The sequence below is a fragment of the Penicillium psychrosexuale genome (genome assembly GCF_028828465.1).
Source record: "Penicillium psychrosexuale strain IBT 29551 chromosome Unknown utg000006l, whole genome shotgun sequence".
NCBI lineage: Eukaryota > Fungi > Ascomycota > Eurotiomycetes > Eurotiales > Aspergillaceae > Penicillium > Penicillium psychrosexuale.
This window is the reverse complement of record NW_026643191.1, coordinates 26,988-51,039: the sequence shown is the minus strand read 5'-3', so window position 1 is coordinate 51,039 and position 24,052 is coordinate 26,988. Positions and strand designations below refer to the sequence as shown.

At 49.1% G+C, this 24,052-nt stretch overlaps 10 protein-coding genes across 10 annotated transcripts; 5 read left to right on the top strand and 5 right to left on the bottom strand.

The window, feature by feature from the left end:
• Positions 1 to 820: 820 nt before the first annotated feature.
• N7518_009868 (uncharacterized protein) lies at positions 821 to 2,835 on the bottom strand (the record flags this gene model as incomplete). Its single annotated transcript, XM_057190794.1, has 3 exons — positions 821 to 2,449; positions 2,513 to 2,677; positions 2,737 to 2,835. 3 exons carry the CDS (start codon positions 2,833 to 2,835, stop codon positions 821 to 823), a joined length of 1,893 nt encoding a protein of 630 aa, XP_057036930.1.
• A 1,414-nt stretch (positions 2,836 to 4,249) lies between these two features.
• Positions 4,250 to 5,227, top strand: N7518_009867 (uncharacterized protein; the record flags this gene model as incomplete). Its single annotated transcript, XM_057190793.1, has 1 exon — positions 4,250 to 5,227. One exon carries the CDS (start codon positions 4,250 to 4,252, stop codon positions 5,225 to 5,227), a length of 978 nt encoding a protein of 325 aa, XP_057036929.1.
• A 400-nt stretch (positions 5,228 to 5,627) lies between these two features.
• N7518_009866 (uncharacterized protein) lies at positions 5,628 to 8,340 on the bottom strand (the record flags this gene model as incomplete). The annotated part of the gene is made up of 4 exons (XM_057190792.1): positions 5,628 to 6,207; positions 6,264 to 6,557; positions 6,619 to 8,043; positions 8,099 to 8,340. 4 exons carry the CDS (start codon positions 8,338 to 8,340, stop codon positions 5,628 to 5,630), a joined length of 2,541 nt encoding a protein of 846 aa, XP_057036928.1.
• Positions 8,341 to 9,454: 1,114 nt separating this feature from the next.
• On the top strand, positions 9,455 to 10,286 carry N7518_009865 (uncharacterized protein; the record flags this gene model as incomplete). The annotated part of the gene is made up of 2 exons (XM_057190791.1): positions 9,455 to 9,975; positions 10,157 to 10,286. 2 exons carry the CDS (start codon positions 9,455 to 9,457, stop codon positions 10,284 to 10,286), a joined length of 651 nt encoding a protein of 216 aa, XP_057036927.1.
• A 1,103-nt stretch (positions 10,287 to 11,389) lies between these two features.
• Positions 11,390 to 13,349, bottom strand: N7518_009864 (ATP-binding protein; the record flags this gene model as incomplete). The annotated part of the gene is made up of 3 exons (XM_057190790.1): positions 11,390 to 11,704; positions 11,770 to 13,262; positions 13,319 to 13,349. The coding sequence occupies 3 exons, from the start codon at positions 13,347 to 13,349 to the stop codon at positions 11,390 to 11,392; spliced, it is 1,839 nt and encodes a 612-aa protein (XP_057036926.1).
• Positions 13,350 to 14,097: 748 nt separating this feature from the next.
• On the bottom strand, positions 14,098 to 15,009 carry N7518_009863 (carbonic anhydrase; the record flags this gene model as incomplete). The annotated part of the gene is made up of 1 exon (XM_057190789.1): positions 14,098 to 15,009. One exon carries the CDS (start codon positions 15,007 to 15,009, stop codon positions 14,098 to 14,100), a length of 912 nt encoding a protein of 303 aa, XP_057036925.1.
• Positions 15,010 to 15,924: 915 nt separating this feature from the next.
• Positions 15,925 to 17,648, bottom strand: N7518_009862 (uncharacterized protein; the record flags this gene model as incomplete). Its single annotated transcript, XM_057190788.1, has 5 exons — positions 15,925 to 16,034; positions 16,106 to 16,227; positions 16,276 to 16,947; positions 17,010 to 17,442; positions 17,639 to 17,648. 5 exons carry the CDS (start codon positions 17,646 to 17,648, stop codon positions 15,925 to 15,927), a joined length of 1,347 nt encoding a protein of 448 aa, XP_057036924.1.
• A 746-nt stretch (positions 17,649 to 18,394) lies between these two features.
• On the top strand, positions 18,395 to 19,889 carry N7518_009861 (FAD-binding oxidoreductase; the record flags this gene model as incomplete). Its single annotated transcript, XM_057190787.1, has 2 exons — positions 18,395 to 18,802; positions 18,858 to 19,889. The coding sequence occupies 2 exons, from the start codon at positions 18,395 to 18,397 to the stop codon at positions 19,887 to 19,889; spliced, it is 1,440 nt and encodes a 479-aa protein (XP_057036923.1).
• Positions 19,890 to 20,022: 133 nt separating this feature from the next.
• On the top strand, positions 20,023 to 21,110 carry N7518_009860 (CAZyme family AA7; the record flags this gene model as incomplete). The annotated part of the gene is made up of 2 exons (XM_057190786.1): positions 20,023 to 20,294; positions 20,360 to 21,110. 2 exons carry the CDS (start codon positions 20,023 to 20,025, stop codon positions 21,108 to 21,110), a joined length of 1,023 nt encoding a protein of 340 aa, XP_057036922.1.
• Positions 21,111 to 22,063: 953 nt separating this feature from the next.
• N7518_009859 (CAZyme family AA7) lies at positions 22,064 to 23,527 on the top strand (the record flags this gene model as incomplete). Its single annotated transcript, XM_057190785.1, has 2 exons — positions 22,064 to 22,240; positions 22,304 to 23,527. 2 exons carry the CDS (start codon positions 22,064 to 22,066, stop codon positions 23,525 to 23,527), a joined length of 1,401 nt encoding a protein of 466 aa, XP_057036921.1.
• Positions 23,528 to 24,052: the final 525 nt, after the last annotated feature.

Below are 24,052 nucleotides of genomic sequence, written 5' to 3'. Positions count from 1 at the left end.
GTGGAGGTTCCAATGCTGACATAAGGGGAGCGAGAATACCATTGACCAGTTAGGTAGCTGAGCTTCGATGCTTACATGGAGGTCAAACCTACGCGACCCGTCCTCGGCTACGAAGATTTACACCACTCATGTATTCCGTGGGACTCGTCAAGTGGCAATGAGAGCCACGAGTTCAGGAACGTCCACGAGAAAGCCCGGTTTGTTGTTTGATGCAGACCTACATGGACCTCATACATATGGTAATGTTATGATCCCTGTGGTAGGTGAAGCAGCATGTGCTACGGGTCCCTCTGCCTGCGCTGTCTCGTGGGGGCTACGGTGAGATGGTGGTCAGAGAGATGGGAAGGAGAGAAGAAGAAGAGAAGAAGAAGAGAAGAAGAGAAATGGGGGGAGGAGTCCTTTTATACCCTCGACAAACGGTGCCTTCCTCAAGGGCGATAGGTCCCTCGCACCTTCCCTGTCAATGTCAATGTCACATGCATTGCGCCTTCTTTGTTTGCCTTCTTTGTTTACACGCGGTTCTAGGTTTAGGAAGGAGCCTTGAAGTCAAACAATTATTCCTTTTGGCTCTGTCGCTGATCGTACTTCAAACAAAGTCATTCCACATATCAGAACTGAATCACAGTTGAGGTCTAACAAGAACAAATCGCGGGATATCGCAAAAGCCAAACTCCCCCCGATATGGCCAGGTAGTCGGCGAAACCAATAACAAGTACTATATACACATTGGACAAGAGCCCGCCAAAGACCCAGAAAATGATGTACAAAACTCCCGCAAATAATGCAAACAGCGTATGCTTCCAATCAAAGCCAAAGAGACTCAATCCTGATGCAACGGTGCCAGATGCGCCCGCTCCTCTGAACCCCCATCTTCCGTACGAACACGCTGGTAGACCCGGAGTCGCCAGCCACGGATGACCAAATAGGATGCCATGACAGCGAAAAACAGACAGAGAAGCAGAACGAAAGAGAAGACACCGCCAATACTGCGAATAGCATTGTAAGTGTGATCGAGGACTTGGGTGGTCTTCTGTGTTTGGGTCTCGATTGCATCCGATGACATCTGGCCAGAGTCGCCAACCGCCTTGTCTTCTGTTGCGCTATCGCTTGCCTGGTATACGATCGATGGGTCGGCCGGAATAGGTGGGCTTGACTTCCCTTTGTATCCGACAGATTTCCAGTCGGGGGACTTGCTTCGGTGCATTTCCGACCTGCCTAGGACGGTGCCGTTGACATCTACTGCCTCGGCAGACACCCAGTCCAGATATCCGCGCGCAATGTACATGGTTTCGAAATCGGATCGGGAGGTAGTGCCGATCAAGACAGGGTCGTGGAATTCGGAGGCTTGCGCGTAGAACCTCCACCATGCGACATCCGTCGCGCCGTTCCAGCTGACCCAGAACGTGGTCACCATGTTGGTCGCATCCGTGCCGTAGACCGACGCCACCATGTCTGGTGGGGCCCTGGGACGACCAGTGAATTCAAATTTGTATCCGCGGTATGATGAATAGCGCGAGGAGGTGAAATTAGCGGTCATCAAGAGTTCGCCATCAGCGGCATATTCGGAAATATAGCCCTCTTTGCTCCAGCAGGTAAACACATTGTCATTCGGAAGTAGCTGTGTATTGCCGCGAAGTCTCGAGAGCTGGCCATCGGGGCGGTTGTAGCGCCGGATGGCTCTGGCGGTCATGGGCCTCGCGCCGGTATCCAACTCGACGAATAGGGATGATGATATATTTTCCTCGTTGAATTCCTCGTCCGAGGCATTGTTCAAAAACGAGATGATATGGTGTGTCCCATTCGACTCGATGAATTTCGCGTCGTGCTGCTTCGAAAACGTGAAATCTTGCTCGAAATCACTGTATTTCCCACCCAATCGCCACATGATATTTCCATCCATGCAGGAGATGAGGTAGATGGTGTTCGCAAACCGTGATGAGATCAAGTAGTCCCCGATTTCATTCTTGTCGACTGAGTTGATATGCACATAATCCCAGCCAGGATGTCCCTCCACTGGGGAAAATTGGTTGTAATGCACAGTCTCGGGCAAAGGAATGCGCTTATAAGAATCCCACGACTGGATGACCTCGGCGGTGTTCAGATCAATCTCAGCATACCCGCCGGTCTCAAGCCAGGTAGTCTCTGTCGGGCGACCGAAGTCCTCTAGGGTAACCTCATGAGAAAGGTAGACCGTGACCAGCGCAGTCTTACCGTCGTCCAGAATATTGAACTCGTGGATGTCAAAAGAGCCGAGATCCTTTCGCAAAGGAAGCTTTCGTTGAACTTGATAATCGTTGGTCAAGATTACCCCGTACCCGGTGTCTATTGCTGGATCCCACGAGTTCTGCAAGACCATCGAGAGGTGTGGGTCCGGGCCTAGGCTGTTGACGACTTTGAAATCGAAGACGTTTCGGTTCTCGAACTGTTGCGAACCAGTCCAGATAAGGCGCTATTATACCGACATATGGTCAGCTGTCGGGGTCTGTATCGCGGGGGACTGGTGTCAACGCACCCCTTCACCATCGTAGATATGCGGTCCGATTTGGTATTGCTCGTACAAGGTCGACGGTGGGTCGGGGCCAATGTGTAGATAAGGAGCGACGAACCAGTAACCGGGGCTAACGCGCTCGCGGTTCTGGTACTGGACCTTGAATTTCACTGCCCGAATATCGGGGAGCTGGAGAACACGGTGTTAGCGATCATACAATTTCAAGTTGTGGGACGTTGAACACGAACTGTAACGAATGACATGAGATCGTCGCTGGAATATTGCGCCAGCGCGGTTTGGCACAGCCATGACAGCCATGACAGCCACGATAAGCACAAAAACAGCATTCTTAACGAGCGTGGTATAGGGAAGTCATGAAGAAGAGAAAAGGAAGGGGCACCATCGCTAGGGGTCTAGACAAGGCAAGATATGTGCGGATCGCAGGAGACGCCCAGTCCCGTGGGCGAATGGTAGGGGCAGGAGGGCCAAACAAAGGCGGTTATGATTGGATCATCTGGCGCAGCGAAGGGGGTGAAACGTGAAAATGTGGTGCTCTTTCCCCGTCAGGCTCTATAAAGATCTTCAAGTGGACCGCGAATCCATGAGGCCTCGTCAGCACTTCTCGGCTGTCGGTAATAATCGCCGTCTACAGGGCGACAACATTGGAAATGGACTATAAAGTTGTTAGCTCTAGACCCCGATTTTGCTAGCGCCCTCCAAATTTAGCTACATAAGCATAATTCTCCGAGTCTTGATTTTGATTGTGTACATACTTGGCACTTCATAATGGGTTGCATTTCCAGGGGCTTACCGCCTTGGATACTGCCATCACGGCTCCAACCGCCAGTGCGCCGTAGTTAACTCAATCATCCAAGGCGTATGGAGGGCTTGCCTCATCTTGGCACAAGCTTGGTGAGGGCATGGTGTGGGTATCAGCCATAAAGCAATTGATAGACCAGGTGATCTCGCTTTATGGTAGTGATCAGGTGATCTCAGATGAGCTTCATGTTGTTGACAGATTATGTGATCTCTCAATGGCACCCAAGCAAAACTTGCACCTTGACGTGGTGTTCAGGATCAGTAGCCTTCATGGTGAAACTGAACAAGTTATGTATTGCATGGGTCATCTTGATGATGTGTAATTCTCTATCTTTCTACGGTGGCAATTTCAATTATATGTGGTATCCACTTACTATGGACATAATTGTGGATATCATATCCGATACTCGACCATATATCCAACATTGGTATTCGACAAAGAGTACATAACATGCCGATTGCTTATGTTTGATAGTGACAGATTTGTAAATCTAGAATCGATGCAACGCACTCTCTCCTAGCTGAGGTTGTGGCCGTTGACTATGCAGTATGGCATTGAGTTCCTGACAACCAAGCTCAGTTTCAGGAAAAGCAAGATTCCACGCCTGGGTCGTGGTGTAATCATGATATAAAGTTACTTGGAGCAAGCTTATTCCGACTTTCCCGACGACCCGACTGGCCTTGCCAATGCTTAGCATGTCCATATGTGAATTGCAACCTTGGCTAAGCGTTTTTTTCTTGTGAGATGTTGGCATATCTTAATTGTCTCACGGTGACGTATCTGTGGTAGAGCTATCAAGGTACGTTATGTGAAGCTGTCGGACAAGTATAAAAAGGCCTTGCCTAGTAGGTACTCCCAGTATAACGACCTTTCACTACCTCCGTCAGAATTGCCTACGTTCATCACACCGTCTTAAACCACACTTACCGTGAACATCGAAAATGGCATCCCTGGCAACCGCGCCATCGATTTTTCGAAATGCAATCCGCATTCCCACAGGCTCGCTCCGAGCCCGCGTCCCAAAGATAGGCACTACATCGATCACCCTATCACGAAGTTATGCAACTGCCGTTGATCCCGCAGCACACGCGCCCTCTGCCAAATACAGTTCCCCCGCAGTTCACAAAATGCTCGGACAATCAATCCTCAAATGGCTCCCCGACGAAGAAGTAAAGTCTCGAATCGAACTTGCAGCCGCCTACCGCCTCTTCGAACTCAAGAACTGGAACGAGAACATCTACAACCACCTCACCGCGAAAGTTAAGGAAGAAGATGGCAGCGACTCGTTCCTCATCAACCCGTTCGGTCTCCGGTATGAAGAAGTCACGGCATCAAGTCTGATCAAAGTCGGCGCGGACGGCAAGATCAAGGACCACGGTGTGACAGGAGACACGTTCGGTATTAACGACGCCGGATGGGTAATCCACAGTGCCATTCACCGCGCTCGGCCGGACGTGGCAAGCGTTATGCACTGCCATTATCCTCCTGCGACAGGACTGGCATGCACTAAGGATGGACTGCTGGAGTTGGCGCAGACGACGCACCAGGCTGGCCCTGTTAGCTACCATGACTACCAAGGTATCGTGACGAACCGTGGGGAGCAGAAGAGTCTCGCTGAGGATCTTGGCTCGACCGATACCATGATTCTTCGGAATCATGGTGTCATCACAGCTGCAGAGACGATTAGTGCTGCTTGGTATTTGATGTATGAATTGCTGGCTGCTTCCGAGATACAATCTCATGCGTCGGCGTGTGCGCTTGGGGACAAGGGGAACCTGATTCAGCCAGAGGAGATCAAAATTGAGAGAACTTGGAATGCCACCCGAGAGAAGGGGTTTTCGGGGTCTAAGTTTGGACTGAAGGAGATGTCTGCTTATATGAGGCTTTTGGATCAGAAAGACCCTTCTTATCGGATCTGATATGCTCACTTGTGAACTGGAAGGAGAAATATAAATAATATTCTAAATAGCATTACAGATTCCATACTCTGGTCGCCAACATACCCCAATGATGTTTAAAGAAATCTACTAGTCAGGGGAGAAGTGCTATCGATTAAGGAAACCAATATGAACCAAGATAAATAGGCCTGATTGATGATTGAGGTGTCTACTTGGAATCTTAGAAAAAAGGCAAAATTCATATATTTTTTATATACAGCAGGTCTACCAACCCGAATATTATACAAAGCCATTAGGGAACCAAACTATCCCACAGCTTCAAAAATAAAACATATACCCCAGGATGTATGCTATGCAAGTTCGCTCCAAGGACCAAAAAGAGAAAGAAAAACATGAGGTATCCACCGTCATAAACAACCCCTCACTCATCAGGATCACTATAATTCCAGAGCTTTTTCCGCTCCGCAACCCACCAAAGGCCAACTTTCTCAGCCTTCTGAACCCATTCAAATGCCTCCTGTCCATGCTTGGAATGGACCTCTGCAGCAAGAGAGTCTATAGTCCAGCCGGTGATAGGCTCAAGCTCATACGGGTCCGTCTTCAAGTTTGTGAAGTGGTACTCGAAGTCATTGTTCAATGGCAGGTTGAGACGCCAGGGCACAGCAGCGGAGGCAACGCTCAGCATAGAGCCACCCGCATTGATAACACCCATGTTCCAGGCTTCGCGGCCGTTGTGCGAGGTGCGGTACGGGCGGATGAGGGACTGGCCCTCGTACTCATTCATCAGATCTAGGGCGATTTCGGTGTCGTCTGCGTTGAGAGAGTTGGTGTTCACCAGGAGATCGAGGATCGTCGGCAGGATGGATACGGCGCTGCCGTTGACATTAAGGTGCATGCGGGGTAGTAGGGGGTGGTGGAATATTAGGGGTACGCGGAAATTGCTGATGTGTGGGTTGTGGTAGGTTCCTGTGATGGGGCAGTCTTCTCCAAATGCTTGGCCGCTGTTTCCTTGGTTAGATATCAGGTTCTTTGGTCACTTGTGGGTAATTGCACGTACTGGTCTCCCACAAAGACTGTCAAGGTCTCGTTGGCGATGCCAGCTTCTCCGAGCAGGCCCATTAAGTCGCCGAGCCATGTGTCGACGAAGTGGTTTGCGTTGAGGAAATCATCCATGAGTTCGTGTTGTGATTTGTGGAGATCACCGAAATAGTGCTCTCGGTTCCAGCCCTCGGGTGTACCCCAAGGGTGGTGAGTGGTGCTGGTGAAATGCGAAAGGAAGAGTCTCTTGTTCTGACGAAGCGTTTCGTCGATCAAGTCTTTGATGTAGGGGCGGGCCTCGGTTTCGGCATAACTATGCAAAGTCAGTATTTACACACGAGGAAAGTTGCTGGGAATACTGCGCGATAACATACCCGAAATAGTTGATTTTTTCCATATCCTCATGGAAATACTTCGCCTCCTCCACATCAATGTCCTCCGAATACAATGTCTTGTTGAAACCGAGCAGATCCATAAGCCGAGTCTGCTCCTGGAACTCCCCAGTGACAGACTGCGCATAGATGGTTTCCCATTCCCGCTCCAGGTGACTGTCGGTGGAATTCCTAGAGCTAGAAGAATTCTTGCGCTGGTTGAATAGATCCATGATGTGCATCAAACACGGCTGGTATGGGATGATATCATTTTCGTGCATAAAGTCCACGGGGAGCGGTCCAAGACCGCAGTAGTTGACAAGACGCGATTTCGCAGAGAGACTGCTCCCCGACACTATCCCGTCGAAGCTGAGCCCACCTAGTCCGGGATTTGGTGAGTTCACCGAGGCGCCGAAGCCGGATGGCTCCCCTGTAAGCATCTCTGCGACGGGGGTTAACTGGGATAGTTTGTCGTGCAGGTCGGCTTCATCCTCCTCTCCGTATAATTCATATGATTCCCGGATTTGGCCGTACAATCGAGAATCGTTCTTGAGGGGGAACAGATCCTTTCTGCCGCTTTCCAAAAACACAAAGACGATGTGGTTGATTGGGATGGCATGGTCCTTCAGAGCCTCCTGCAGAGGACCAAGTGGTTCTAGGTCAAGGTTGTTTATCCTCAAGGGATCTTGAACGGGGTTATAGAAGTAGTGTCGCGGTCCAGCTGTCTTGTTCTGGCCTTCAGAGTGGGATTCGTTTCCGCCTCTCCTGGACAGGCTTTGAATGGTCGAGTCGGCCGTGTTTGAATCGGGATTCACAATCCATCTCTCGAATGCAGCAGGAAGAGGGCCTTGCGCCCAGGCTGGCTTATTATTTCCATAGGCAGTGTTACCCGAGTCGTCCAATGTCGGTGCCCACCCCTTGTAGTGTCCATTTTCCGGTTCTCGATATCGCTCCGCTAGCAATTCCGGTAGCGGAAATGTTTCGATGGTCATCTGACGAGCCCGAGAGTGTTCGCCCAGCATGGTGAAGGGCAGAGCTCGAGTCATGTGATTGTATGGGATTGCCGGGCGAATCAGCCAAAGTCCGATCGTGACTCCACTCCCCACAAGCGTCCAAAGCCGAGGTCGATTTGACACTAGTATATTTCTCAAATCTGAGGGGCCGGGTAACACGGCGGAAGTCTTGGCGTCTCCGAGATGGGCGAGGGAGCATAGCCAGCGGGTCATGAGATCCCAGATTCCTTGGGTCATAAGCCACGAAGCCACGACGATAACTGTTGTAGTGGCAGCCATTGGCACCAGTCCGCTCAATATCAACTTCTGTCCCTGTCGACTGGCGCCCACGGACCTGGCTGCATCCCATTGAATTTCGCTGCCGGTCTGAGAATAGAAACTAAACTGCGACGCGGTTGCTAGTAGATCAGTGCATCTGAGGGTAGAAGTCAATATCGTTGCGCGTCGCATTTCGGAAAAGGTGAACCAACGCGATAATCGCTGAACCGATAACGGCGGCTACTGCCCACCGACCGGAGGTTGTATACAAGAGAATCCATACTGCAACGAATAACAGGACCTCCTGAATAAAGAATGTCGGGAAATAGATCGCCAAAAGGTATAGAGGAAGCGATCGATGCTGGTATATGTGCAGCAACTTGGAGCAGAGACCGGACAGCACCAAAATCGACAAAATCAAGCGCTGCGGATGATGAAAACGAGTGACAATCATAATGGCCCAGCGCTTAAGCGGCCAACATGAGGAAATCTTTCAACACGGACTGTTTTTCAATCCGTTTATACTTATACCATGTAAGGGGCAGGGGGAAACAAAGGGAAAACAGGGAAAAAATAGGGTGACAAAGATCTTGACTCGGCTCCACAACATGCTATCGGAGTTGTGCCAGGGCTATAATTGTCAAATGGTCGGATCGTGCGGGTGCACTAGCCAACACAAGGTGGACCTGAAGGGGGTCTTTGCTCAGCCCTGGGGTGTCATGATGTGGTGTTTAGGCGCTGTGTACCCTGCTTTTCGACGATGATCGGCGCTCCGGGGAAATGTCATTCGTTCAGCCTTAAGAGGCCATGTTGTTGTCGTATTGCAGAGGGCAACATAACGCATGTATGGACCGGAGTGGGCCGTCTGCTTATGCGAATACGAAGAGCCCCGTAGCCCTATATGTTCTAGATGTGGTTCAGGGGGAGAAGGGCCACCCCCGGGGCCTGCCGGAAGTATTGGAAAACTGGAGATGAGATTGATTATTTCGTTGGTTTCCAAGTTCTGCCAAGATTGCATTATTGATGGGAGATGTCAATGTCTTGGCTGAGGATGTTTGGGTGTTGCCTGCTTAGCCGGCAAGCGGAGGTCTCGGCAACTTGCATGTGTGCATAAGAGAATAATTACGCCGAAGATACCGTTACTCCTTGCCCTCTTGGAGAAGCTCTATACTACTCGGTCCTCAGACTACTTACATAGTCTTCCCAGACTAGTATAAGACGCCGGCGTACCAGAGAATTTATCAATCCTCCATGTTGGGTAAGTAGCGAGTGGTCATCTGCAAAACATATCGTAGGAGGGTCTGTAATTTTTGTAAAAAAATGCAAAGGCCGGTTAGTTAACGAACTACGAAGTCAAATTAGGAGTCGATACAGCAATACAGAAGTTGAACCTGCATTTTTCAATACGGTCAATACGGATAGAGGGTTGACATCTAAGGCATTAATTACCAATCTATATTCCATCCATGGATATGCTATGCTCGTCTTCTCTCTCACTTCTCTTCTCTCTGCACTTCACTTCTCTTTCACTTCTCTTATCTCGCACTTTTATGTCTCTATTCATCATAATGTCTCGACTAGGAGATTTTGATTATCTATGCGGTACTGAAGTCACGCTTGAACATTCTTCCCCCTCACCTAGTGCGACGTTTGTCCTCGATGATATATTGTCCGAAGAATTCCAAATCATGACACAGGAAGAATTTGATGATGACCTCGGCCATCCGTTTACGGCACTCAAGTTCTCATGCCATAACCTCCTCGACCCCACCCAACAGGGCTTTATACGGTTCTACTATCAAATTCCGATTGACGGTACTATTTATCACTCCCCCCAAGCTCTCACTCAGCATACCCACGCGGAAGTCAAGGTTCTCACAAGTCTCTATCACAAGAACTGCACTGCAGTCCCAAAGTTACTTGGTTATGGTAACCGGGTGCAAGGTGTAAGAGACTACGTCCCTGGAGGTTATATCAATTATATCGCGTGGACGCGGGTGGCCGGTGAGCCGATTAACTCTGTTGCTTACTGGAAACGTGACCTCGCATACCGGGAGGAGGTACGTTCCGTTTTCCGCGCTACTTATAGGTAAGCTCATATATACTCCCTTTATATACCAGTGCTAATATCAAGAAGAGAGTTACAAAAGGATGTATGGGCACCGGCAATTTGCTGTTTGAGGAAACTCATCTATGATGAGGCCACTAAGTCTATGTAGGTGGCTATGACAGCCTACAAACATCGATAATGGTGAGCTAATGCTTTCTAGGCATATTTCTGGATTCCGTGATCCCGATACCTTGGATCCTACACCATTATCCGATGTGACATACGCAATTTGGAGATTGGTGAGGCCAGCTCGCAGGGTGAACTGGATGCGTGATAGCTCTGACTGGTAATGGTGACGGACGCGGGCGTACATCACTGATGAGCCCGGTCTCCAGGGCAGTTTCCAACAGGCCATAGGCCATGCGCTTGGGACAGCCTTGGACAACCACTCAATCGACATCTACTTTGAGGATTATAAGTACTCAGGAAGTACATGCCAACATCCCCGACGTTGTAGGGCTAAATCAGGAGACTACCATTGCGGTCAATGACCTATCGCTCCTTCAGGACCAATTGCTTCGCCAAGACGACTCACCACCCCGGATAGGATCCGTCTTCCAGTGGGGTCTATGAAACTATTCCTACGGATCAAAATCCTGGATCATCCGCCAGAAGGAACCCAAGACGCAAATGGCACAACCGAAATCAAGCTGGTTGGAGAATTCAAGACACCCTGGATCGATGAGCATGATCTTACAGCGGCCACTGCTAAGGAAAGAGAGCTTTGGCGCATGATCGTGCAACCTCTGCGGGATATGCAGAAGCTGGGAAGTGTGGTACTCACCAGCCATATCCTCGTCAAGCTGTTATGTGCCAACAGTCCCTCACCCTCAGGGGATCCATCTGACACTGCCGCAGGTGTCTATGAAAATGTGTATGCTTTACGTCTGTGGCCTAGCGAGTACCAGCCCACCAGTTTACAACCAGACAAGGCGGTGGGTGGTAAAGAGATGAGATCGACAGAAAAATGGTGGTAATGCGAGTGTGTACGTGGCATAATAATCCCAATAAGTCTCTAACTCTCTAAAATCGCAATACTATGTTATAACTAGTCCGGAAATCACGATCTTGTAGTAATCAAAACAAACGTTTCGGCCTGTTTTAAAGAATCCTGGTCAAGCCACGTGATCCATCTGTATCAAGAATGAAAAATAACAGTATTCATCCTCCATCGTTACCGCTAGCCCCATGTTACAAACGTTACGGAGGACAGGGAGCTAAAACTACCAAGAGGCAATTCACCGGTCCGCCTTTTACAGACACAAAATTGCGCATAAAATAATGCTTTTTTTTTTTTTTTGATTTCAAATATCAAGTCTATGAATGTTTCTAACTAGCTACCATCTCACTCACATCATGAAGTACGGAATATGCCCCCTTGTCTCACCAGGCATCACTTCTGCAAATTTCTCAGAGCAAGCACCGTCTGCAGATCTTCAAATCGAATCTCACGCTCCTTGGAACAAGCTAGAAGACCAGCGGTCTTGATCACATTCTTGATCTGGCGGCCATTCAATTGCAACTTGGCCACCTGGTCAAGTTGCTCATCCGTGATGGCTTCAATGTTCATCGAGCGGCTGAGGAACTGTCCCCAAACCTGGTGTCTGGATTCCGCATCGAGATCCTTGTAGGCGATGGAAAGGTGGACGCGAGAATCGAAGGCAGGATCGATATTCTGCGTACGGTTGGTGGTCAAGAAGAGAATACCCTGGAGAGAAATATAGAAGATCAGTAACATGTCATTTGTGCGTTTCCCCCAGATTCAGAGCTTACCTCGTAGTATTCAAGAGTTCTCAAGAAGAGTGAGACAAGTTCATTGCGATCGAGATTGGCGGAATCACGGGCTTCCATGAAGACATCAGCCTCATCAAGCAACAGAATAGCACCCCACTTGGGAACCAGCTCCAAGATGTCTTTCAACTTTGACTCGAAGCGTTTGGCTTCGACTCCAAGGTCGCCGGCACTCATGACATAAATAGGAACCCTCATGACCTCAGCAACACTTTCCGCAGTCAGGGTCTTTCCGACACCTGGAGGACCGCTGAGCTGGACAATGAACCCCTGGCCTTTGCCCCGAATGACGTCGTCAAATGTATCCTTTTTCTGGGACTGGGCCTTTACGACGGCCAAGATGACGTCCTTGAACCCCCGCTGCTCCCGCGGTAGGACCAGTGACTCAAAGGCCTGCTCATCCCAATCAATGTCTTGCACATGATCCACGTGGAACGAACGCCATTTTTTGTCATTCAGGGCATATCCGTTGAGCATTGGGGTTGCAATGAGGCGCTGTGCATCATCCAGTTCTTCACCAATCTCCTTATCAAAGTTGATTGTCTTGTGGTGCGCAAACTTGTTGTATGCCTGGGCGTCAATGATGACGCGATTCTTGACATGACCGTTGGAGTTCGTGCTGGTTGAAGAATCATATGATCTGAAATGGTACCCCTTGAGGGCTTCCCACTTCTTGCCCCGTGCAGTCAACATCTCCTGGACCGCCTCCTTCGCGGGGTGGAATCTGAGGGGGAAGATAGTCAACGAGGTGATTGGCATAGCGCCTTCAAATCGGGGGATCATGAAATCCGTGGTGTTGTATCCGAACTTGGTTCCGTCGAACTCGACGTATTCGGCTTGGAAATAATCAATTGGCGATCCTTCACCGTCCGACGATCCGCGTGTGGACGAATAAGCACGGAGCCCTTCCTTGGCCGAAGAAAGGACCACATCGTCCGGTTTGATGATTGTCCAAACCAACTCAAAAGTGATGACCCCTTTGGCAACCAGCTCATTCTTGCTGTCGATGACATCCCTGAGCTCCTCGTCCATGATGCGGTAGAACATATCCACATGTGCCTTGGTTGTTGGATCCTGCACTTCGTCCCGCAGTTTGGTGATTTCTTCCCATCGATGAACGAAAGCCCGGAAAGGCGAGCAGAATTCGGGGCGGTCCAAGGTCAGGGCGACACTAGGATAACCCTTCAGTGCCTCTTTCAAGAACTCCTTGAGACGCTCGCTTTGCACAACAACGGAATGAATCGACAAGCTCCTGCGTCCATCGAAGCACTTCACCTTCTTCGTGAGGAGTGCGTATTGTGCTGACTCTGCATCCAAGACGGGTGCGGGCAAGTCGATGGGCATTTCTTTGGTCCATACCGGTTGGCCCCAACCATCGGAACTTTTCTGGTAGAGGGTGCGGACATCACAGAGGGTGCCCTCAGGCTCAAACTGGATCTCTTGGACCTCGGGTTCTGTGATGCTATCATCGACAGCTTTGACCGTTAGCATGTGAATGATAGGTCAAATGTCAGAAGGAATATAGACTTACCACCAACTCCATCATAGATTTCGATCTTCATCATGGATGTCAAGTGAGAGGAACTGGAAGGGGATCAGAAGTTTCAGTGAGAAGAGTACTCAGAGAAGAAAGGTGGATGGTGGAAGGTTTGACGTGGGAAGGATTACCCTTATATGCTTGTCCGCCTGAGTGTATGAGACACGCCTTTGGTACGATTTACACCATCTGCCTGCTTCTGCCTGTATATTTGATAACCTTGTTTCTATAACATGGTACTGATGTCATTTTTTGTCTATAACTATTGTCGGTAAAGGACTGTGAAGAGTCAAACGGTGGAGGTTACACCATCTAGGCCTTGGATCACTGGCATATTGCAGAATACAAACAGAACTGAAAATAAGAAACCTAAGACAAGCAAGGCTATGCACATATATAGGTAGATGTGGGATCATGCACCTAATCGTGTCTAGATGTGTATGTACCCTTTTGTATGGAGTTGCTATACAAAAGATACCTGCTCCTCCCAATTTGGCAGACATACTTCGTATAACCTCACCGTCTCCTCTGATTGGTCTTTTCATCGCATCGGCTACCCACACATCATGCCATCATGTTTACATTCTGAGAGAATGAGAGATCCCTCCAGGCCACAAAAAAAAAGAAAATTTTGTTTACAATTATCATCAATTCATCAAATGCACACTGTCGCTATCCAGAAATGTTCTACTCCGCAAGTCTCGCTTCTGCTACTCCGTACATCCCGTGGCCTTCGGCCGAAAAAGTCCCAAGCCCGAAAAAACCCCGCCAACTCACTCCGTTTGAAAAGCCGTCAAACGAGCCCTGATAACCTCCTCCGAGTCCTGCGTGTCCAGCTCACTAAGCACACCGGATCCAACATCGTAAACCAAGCCATGCAGCTGCAGTCCCCGGTCGCGGATCGCGTTCAACACAACACTCTTCTGCTTGACAATGTTCAAGCCCTCGCGAACGTTCAGCTCAGCCAGCTTCGACGACGCCTCTTCAGCATGCATTGACTGCAGAAGTTCCAGGTTGCGCTCGCGCAGCTGACGAAGGGGAAACAGCCACGGATCCAGAATACCCAAGTTCTTATTGCCCATGGCAGCCGAGACACCACCGCAGCATGTGTGCCCGCACACCACGACATGGCTGACGCGCAGGTATTGCACAGCGTACTCGATAACGGCGTTGGAGCTGAGGTCGCCCGGGTGGAGGATGTTGGCAATGTTGCGGTGCACGAAGACGTCGCCGGGCTGCAGGCCTAGGAAGGTGGTTTCGGGGCAGCGGGAGTCGGAGCACCCGATCCACAGAATCTGCGGCGTTTGGCCCGAGGCCAGGGTAGGGAAGAGCTCGGGCTGGTTGCGGGCTGTCTGGGCAGCCCATTCCTTGTTCAGGCGCAGGCCTGCTGCATATCGGTCTGCGGGATCCGCACCAGGAATGTCAGTCTTGGTCTGGGTCTTGGTCTGGGTCTTGGGCTTGGCAGGTGGTTCCGCGATCGACGGTGGTTCTCCGCTGGTGCTTTGGTGTCTCGCGCAGGATAGGGATGGGGAGGTTGAGAAGGGCTTGGTGTGATGCGGGGACAGAGCGATCTTGCTGCGTGCCACGAGAGACTGCGCCGTGAGCAGGGGTCCCGGTGAGTACTTGGAATCCCCCACTGCGCGCGCAATGAGACCGCTTCGTCTGGTGAGTCTTGCGACACCCATGGAGGGGAAAAGGTAGGAGGCGGGTTATGACAGGAATTGGTGAAGGGAAGGCCGACTGAGAAAGACAGGATTACACAGACGATCAAGGATACAATTAATCCAACAAGCGGTCGTGGACTTTTCACAGGGCTCCGACAATTTGAATCGGGTTGATTGAAAGATAAGAAGCAGAGCGGGAAAATTTGACCGGGGCAAGTTGAACTGCCAAGAACGCGCATACAACAAAAACACCGCGAACACACTTACCTTCAAGCATGATGGAGTACTAACAGTGAAGAGAGATATGGAGGAGAGCAAGAAGAAGGAATTTGTTAGAACTATATGAATTCTCAGGTGAGAGGGGAAAGTAAAGACTGGGGAAAACAATCAGTTCGAGTAGTACAAACGCGCAGATTGGCGAATTGGGCATTTTCGAAAGTTCAGAATCGAACGACTCTACTATCTAGGTTGTATATGTACGTGTATGTACCCATTCTAGGCCGCGTGCGAAAGGGCAGAGCTGCCAAAGGTCATATGCCTGATTTGCAGGGTTGATGCCTGAATGTGTCTGAATTCTGCCTTATTTTAGACCCCACCTGGGCATGTGACAGAGGGCTTAATAAGCAAAGTCTGTTCCCCAGAAAAATGAAGCTATTCCCACCATACAAATCTCCGCATACACCCATTTCTAGGCGTTGAAGCATCATTTCAAAGCTGACATCGATATTCAGAAGATCAAGAGTACATATATTCCAGCAAATCCTTTAACCTACTCCTACCATCTAGTTCGCAATTTACACCGGTCATCAATTGGATTGCACATCTCCTCGAAAAACATCTGGATCAACTCTGTACCGAGATATGGTGGAATCCGCGTTTGTGGTTGTCCTTTTGGTCACATCTCTATGCCTGAAACTCGCCAAATCTGGTTTCTTTTCACTCACTGGCCACCACCTGCTGCTTTGTCAAAGGTACCTCGAAAGAGACAGGATGGCCACGACACATCTTCTTAGAGACAGGCTCAAGGATGGGGGCACCGAAGCTGGCTGGATGAGAGAACAGGGAAAACCGCGTTAAAACACAATATCATGAGAATTTGAGTAGAAATTTGACTCACAGATTGGCCAGTCACCAGTCTCGAAGGATTGGAGATAGACACTTAAATACGGGCTCCCCTTTCGATAAGAGAAAGAGATGTAGGCGTGGAGATAGTTGACAGTGTCATGATCCACATGAGGACTAGATTTTGTTAGATAAGTTGAGTGAATAGAATTGTTCTCAACTCACTAGTAAGCACGCATGCTATCCCTGTATGTCTGCAACATATGGGTGTAGCCATGACGTCTGAAGAAGGTGGCTAGTCCATCCGTCACCCGGCCATCGTTCATACCGAAAGTCGTGAAGTAGACCTGCGGTTCGGGCATTGGGTCGTCGTGGTGAAGGGTATAGTTGGCCATCAGAGGAAGCTGCTCATTGGGGACCTCGCCAAGCTTGAGATAGGGCTCCGGGTACGAGAGAATACCGGTGGGGAGGTTGATCAGGTCCCATAGCTCACGAATCATCTCCAATCCAGCGAGTGTTTGGGTATCGTTTCGTCGGCCGCCTAGTGTCCACAGGTCCTCCATCGATTCCAGGGAGACATTCAGCTCCAAGAGGTATATTTTGATCCGAGATTGACGTGGGTCACACAGATCGCAAGAAATGAGCCGGGGAGAGGCGGTACTGGAAGTTCCGCGAGAGTGAACATACTCTTCTAATTTGCGGAGAGGCGCGGCGAGAGTCGGGTACTGGTGGGAAAGGCGATGAACAGAGTCAAACATGAGCTCTTGGACAGACTTTCCGGTTGCCAGAGATTTGAGTGCGGGATATATATAAGCCTTCAATACGAACTCGCCACCCTTCAGGTCCAAGGCCAGTTTGTTTTGAGTTCGGATCTGGCCCCCAACCTTTTTTTTTTCTCTAGGAGGTAGGCCATGTCTTGGTCGTTGACAGTGAGATCCCTCTTCAGATGCGCGAAGAACTCTAGATCAATGCCCTTCTGCAAAGGGATCAGTGTATCGAGTGCGTCCCAGATGGCATGAGTGTTGAAGGGATCTTTCAGGGAGCCAGTGGCAGCGTTAATGGGCTCAAAGGTGTATCGTACCACTGAGTGGGTGCAGTTTAAGCTCAGTTCAAAAGGCGTGCCGTATCGAGTCAGGATGCTGAGCCATCGATCGTTGGTTTTGGTAGGGTAGACACCAAGGAAAGGAATGATAAACTTCTGGTACAACCCGAGAGCTTTGTACCGAGAATGAATATCATATCCAGCAACCTTGAGCATTTCTGCGAACATAGGTGCCGTACTGTGCCACCATAGCTTCTGATCGTGGTCGGGGAAGTCTGCAAACTCAGTGATGGTCTGGTATACAAGACAGCTAGAAGCATTAGGTGGTTCAATGGAGCCCATAGTGACAGCTGCTTAACACATTAGAATAGTTGTAGAATGAAGCGGTATATATGTTCTACAACTGACACTATATCTTTCCACAGTGAATACGGCTATAGATTGAATAGAATGGTCGATGATCATGAAGATGACGAAAATCAGGATAAATATGCAAGATACACCGTAGAATCAAGGGGTGAAAGACTTGCAGGGAAGCACACATACAGCTGATCATGATTGATTGTATCGACACTCTCGTAGATATGGCGAGATACTGTTCATTCTCACCCTTCACGTATATAGTGGAGCTCTCGATACGTCACATCTACACTGCGGGTAGGCCCGAACTATGTTCCTGTGCTTTACTGTCGGACTTGGCCGTAATATTGGAAACTTATCAAATAATCTAGAGGGCTGGCTACCGCCTTTTAGCTGAATGCAAGCATAAAATGGGTTGGATTTACAGAATTCTGAACCGCATCTATGCACATTCTTTTTGTTGATAAAAATCCACCACCAATCGGCGATGATGTTTCATTTTCTGGGGACTGCTGGGCTGGGTATGGCTCTCAGTTGGCTGATATTTACACACTTCTTACAGTCTTCATGTCGTTGCCAGCCGTGGGAACCATGTTGGCCGTCTGATGAACAGTGGGAATTACTGAACAGATCGATAAAGTTCACTCTTGTTAGGTTACAACCCATTGCATCAGTCTGTTATAACCATAGCCTCGATCACCCCTTGTGCGAGGATGTGATGCGTATGTCAAGGGACAGTGGATGGAGGGCATCGCAACCCGGTAAGCCTGGCACTCATGTTAGGTACCTCCAAAAATATTCCTCAGCTGAGACTATCAACTAGGTGCATTGCAGGATTGGGTATGGGAGTCTGGCCAATCCCCTGGTGATGCATGCCCATTGGGATCTCAGATGAAGGGTCGTACCCAATGCCACCAAGGGCGCATTCCTCTGTACTCGGCAATGGTGAACTCCACGGAGCATGTCCAAGAAGCTGTAATGTTTGCTAAACGCCACGATCTTCGCCTTATCGTCCGGAACACGGGCCATGATCTAGCGGGTCGATCCAGCTCGCCCAATGCATTGCAGATCCATACCCACCGGCTGCAAGATATTAAATTCCACGAAAATTTTCAGCTCCACGGATTTGAAAAGTCTTTCGGTCCAGCTGTGAGTGTTGGAGCTGGTGTCATGATGGGGGACCTATACGCAAGGTCCGCGCAAAATGGATACATTGTTGTTGGTGGCGATTGTCCTACAGTCGGAGTTGTAGGAGGATTCCTGCAGGGAGGAGGAATTTCAGATTTTCTTAGTCTACACCATGGATTGGCAGTGGACAACGTTCTGGAATTTGAAGTTGTGACCGCTAGCGTAAGCCTACCAGAGCCTGATGTCATAAAATATCGTGGGTTTCTAACCTTGACAGGGAGACATCGTTCTGGCCAACGCTATTCAGAATCCGGACCTATTTTGGGCATTGCGGGGGGGTGGAGGTGGGACTTTTGGAATTGTTACGCGAGCTACTATGCGAGTTTTTCCCGACGTCCCTGCTATTGCGGCTGAGCTCGGCGTGCATACATCCCAATCTCACGGCAAATATTCTCGAAGCCTTGCTGCATTCTTCACTGTGCTGCAGTCATTGAACCGTGAAAATGTTGGTGGGCAGCTGATCATCACTGTGATATCTGAACACTCTATTGAGGCAAAACTTAAAATGTTCTTTCTGGATCAAACCAATACGGTGGATGTCGACCAACGAATGCAGCCATTTGTTGAGGATATGAGGCGCATTGAAACTCATGTGACATACGAATCAACATCATTGCCGAAACTCAGCAGGAACTATCGACAGGTTCCCGACATACACACCGATAACGACTACGGTGTTCTTGGGTCCACTGTCGCCATTTCTAACAACTTATTCAATGCTTCCAAGGGGCCTACATACATGGCCGAGGGTCTGGCCCAACTCCCCATGCGGCCGGGCGATCTATTGTTCACCAGTAACCTCGGAGGGCAAGTCATGAGAAATGGAGACCTCATGGAGACGTCCATGCATCCAGCTTGGAGGAATGCTACTCAGCTGATCAACTTCGTGCGACCCGTTGAGCCGACTATTGAAGGAAAAGCAGGTGCATTACAAAACCTTACGAATATTCACATGCCCTTGCTTTATGCCATTGACCCAGGGTTTCGGTTATCCTATCGTAACGTGGGGGACCCGAACGAAAAAGAGTTCCAACAGGTCTACTGGGGACAGAGCTATACCCGCCTGTTACAGCTGAAGCGACGGTGGGACCAAGAGGGGCTTTTTATTAGCAAGTTAGGAGTGGGTAGTGAGGAATGGGACTCGGAGGGCATGTGCAGGACGGGACGACGATCATTGAAAAACTTGGCGATGGATACGCTGAGCTCACTTGCCCATTTAATACATGTGACGTATCGATATATTTGGTGAGCACACCACGAAGATGCTCAGGTGCTCACCGCCAGAGATGAGGATTAAATGTGGCTGAGCCGTCAGATAGTCTGGTGTAGAATCAATTTTTGATACAATTCATGTCCTCTGGCAAAATAAAGGAACTGAAAATATGACTATCATCAACTCACGCATTATTGACGTACGTCAGAGCACATTCGAGGAATCCATTCCCGATCAAGTCAGGGCTGGGCTGTCCGCGACGCCCAAAACTCTTCCAGCTCTTCTCTTCTACAGCGGGGAAGGAATTCGGCACTGGATTGAACACTCTACTGCCGCCGACTTCTATCCACGACATGAAGAGCTGCGCATTCTACGCGCCCGAGCGGCTGAAATGGTTGAGTCGATTGCCAACAACAGTGTAGTGGTTGATCTTGGGAGCGCGTCAGTAAAATGATCACCTGAATAGTTCTATTCCTATTTAAGAGGTAGCTAACACTGCTGTACAGAAGCCTGGACAAGGTTCTACCGTTACTGGAAGCATTGGAGGCATCGAAGAAGAACATTACATTCTATGCGCTCGATCTGAGTTTTTCGGAGCTTCAATCTACGCTGCAGTCCCTTCCATACGAACAATTCAAGTTTGTCAAAATTGGTGCACTTCATGGAACTTTCGAAGATGGAGTGCAGTGGCTGAAAGATACCCCGGGAGTACAGGACCGGCCGCACTGTCTCCTATTGTTTGGACTGACAGTAGGTAACTATTCGCGGGCAAATGCAGCCAAGTTTCTTCAGAACATCGCAAACAACGCATTGGCCGCTAGCCCAGCTCAAAGCTCTATTCTCCTGAGTCTGGACAGTTGCAAAATGCCAACCAAAGTGCTGCGCGCCTACACTGCTGAAGGCGTCGTTCCTTTTGCCTTAGCGTCCCTGGACTATGGAAACACCCTGTTCGCTCCAAATAAAATGAGGGACCAGGTATTTCAGCCCAGCGACTGGTACTTTCTGAGTGAGTGGAACTATATGCTAGGCCGACACGAAGCCTCTCTCATCACGAAGGGCAAGGAGGTCAGACTTGGGGGCCCATTGAACGACATCGTTATCGAGAAGCATGAGAAGGTTCGTTTCGGATGTAGCTACAAGTATGATACAGACGAGCGTCAAGTATTATTTGGGTCGGCGGGATTGACGGATGTGAAAGAATGGTCGGCTGAGGGTTGTGATGTTACTTTTTACCAGCTCCAAATGTGTCCCAATTGAGATATTGGATACGTTGCAATTGTGTATCTTTTTTTTTGAGGTGAACAGCCAACTATATTATTATGCAATATGATGAAATTCAACAGATTGATAACTTCTCATGTGATATCAGTTTCTCAAGAGGCTTATGGTGAAACTCAGTACCCACCTTACTGCATCCAGATAAATCTGGTTTATGCGGGATAAATGTACAGTTCAGCCTCTTATGGGGTAAATTAATTGTATATGCAAGGGAAAAATAGAATGCTGTACGGCTACGTCCGAAGTTAAAGGGATGCCAGTTGACGCCAATCAATAATGGGCGATATAAAAGTTGGCTGTGAAACCGGGAATACTTATTATTACAACATACATGTTGCATCTATCCAATCAATGTGCCCTGTAAAAGGTGATTGTATGAGTTGGTGACAAAACTGCGACTCAGATTTCGCAATTGGATGCATAAAGTCTACAGTCTATCTAAAATATAGTAACATCGAAATGCACAGGAAAAAAAAAAGAAATGCAGGAGACTCAGGACCTGATCCCCGTGTCTCCCCAAATCAAGCCTTTTTAGTTATGCGCTTTCCATTCCAAGGGCTATCTATGCCCAGAGGTCAGATTAGGGTATGTACTGCTATATTACTAGGTATTACACGGTATGTAAATCCTGGATATAACTACATTTCGATTAGACGCAAGATGGAATGCAATTCATCCCTTACAGCCAAAAAAGTGTGACGAAACGTTGGGAGTTGAAAAGACCATATTCTTCTCCATGCAATGCAGGCTTTGCAAGGGTTCCCAGATAACAAGAGAGAGATAGAAAGGAAATCTCCGATAGTCAGAAAAGGTAGTCTCTGCGGGCTTACACCTCTGCATACTGGATTTTAGTAGTATTTAGCCCGGAGAAAGCCGAGTTCTCAACGACACAGTTCACTCTGAAGTCTTTCATCCAATACATTGAGCAAAAAATGGCTCCCAACTACGCGAAGAAATGCCCAGTCATGGGCAAAGCACCCTCGTCCGGCCATTCTAGCACCGGCCCTCAAGATGTCCATACCTTGGAAGTATTGTCCAATTTCAACCGCGAAAAGATCCCTGAGCGGGTGGTTCATGCTCTTGGAGCTGGGGCGTACGGGGAGTTCGAGGTAGGTACAATCTAAATCGTGTTCCAATCCTGAATTGGAATTGGAAGTTAATTCGGTGACTAGGTGACCCACGACATCTCCGACATTTGTAATATCGACATGCTCCTCGGTGTCGGCAAAAAGACGTCCTTGGTAACACGCTTTTCAACCACTGGTTTGGAGCGTGGCTCCTCCGAGGGGGTTCAGGACCTGAAGGGCATGGCGACCAAGTTGTTTACCAGCGATGGGGAGTGGGACTGGGTCTTCCTCAATTTTCCCTTCTTTTTCATCCGCGATCCTATCAAGTTCCCCGACATGATACACTCGCAACGAAGAGACCCCCAGACCAACCGCCTCAACCCGAACAATTTCTGGGAATTCGTGACCGAGAACCATGAATCAATTCATATGGTGTTGCTGCAATACAGTGATTTTGGACGTATGTTCACTTGGCGCACCCTGAGCAGCTACTCAGGACACGCCTTCAAATGGGTTATGCCCGATGGCTCATTCAAATACGTTCATTTCTTCCTGTCTTCGGATCGCGGACCCAACTTCAAGGATGGTGCTGGCACCATCATGGATTCCAGCGAGCCCGACTTTGCGTCCAGGGATCTCTTTGAGGCCATCGAGCGAGGTGATTATCCATCTTGGACGGCGAATGTTCAGGTTATTGATCCCAAGGACGCGCCTCATCTTGGCTTCAATATTCTTGACGTCACCAAACACTGGAACTTGGGAACATACCCCCAGGGTGTCGAGAAAATCCCTTCTCGGCCTTTTGGCAAGCTCACCTTGAATCGCAACGTGAAAGACTACTTCAGTGAGGTTGAGCAGCTAGCGTTCTCACCTTCTAATCTTGTTTCTGGTATAGAGGCCTCCGAGGATCCGATCCTACAGGCCCGCCTCTTCGCATACCCTGACGCACAGCGATACCGCCTGGGGAGGACATTGTCGAAGCAGGCATCTCCCCGGACCTCATCAACCGCTGAGCATCAAGCCAGCCTCGGGCAAGACTTCGCTGGGTGGGTTGCGCAGGTCTCGTCGGATGCATGGTCTCAACCTCATGAGGATGACTACAAATTCGCTCGGGAGTATTATGAAATACTTCCCGAGTTCCGGAGTCAGGACTTCCAGGACCGAATGGTGGAGAGAATTATCGAATCAGTCTCGCAGACTCGCCAGGATATCCGAAACAAGGTGTATCGCACTTTCGCTCTGGTTTCATCCGAATTGGCCACGCGGGTGCAAGAGGGCGTTGAGGGGGCTGGAATAGGTCAGGAGAAAAATGTCCAAGCGAGACTTTGATGGTGTGTTGCAGAGTTTTGCACGGGCAATTTGACATAGCTAGCAGAATCCTCCAGGTCGTGTTATACCTAGGTATACCGTCATGCCTCGAATAGCAACATCTAGCTGATACCGCTCCCCTGAATTTTCAGTACCGCCTTCCTAATGAGGTACGATCAAGAATACTGCCATATTTTCTGCCAGTGTAGAGAGTATATTCTGCCCACTTCTGGTATACATAGTGAAAAAAACATGCATTTTGATCAGAAATAAACGTATATTCTACCTAATTCCTATAGAGTTTAACCCATTAACGATGAAGCAGTCGACAATAAATTAGTTGATATGACAAAAGTGACTTAGTTCTGTTAGCAGTTTACATACAAATTACAGGTAGCTACTGTTCTGGCACTATGGGGAGTTTGACATAAAAGCGGTATATTAAATTGGAAGGCGGTATGATGTGCGGCAGGCAGAAGCAGGGTACGTACCCGATTAGGAAGGTACACCTGAAAACCCGGGGGGTTCCCTAAATGTATGGAACTC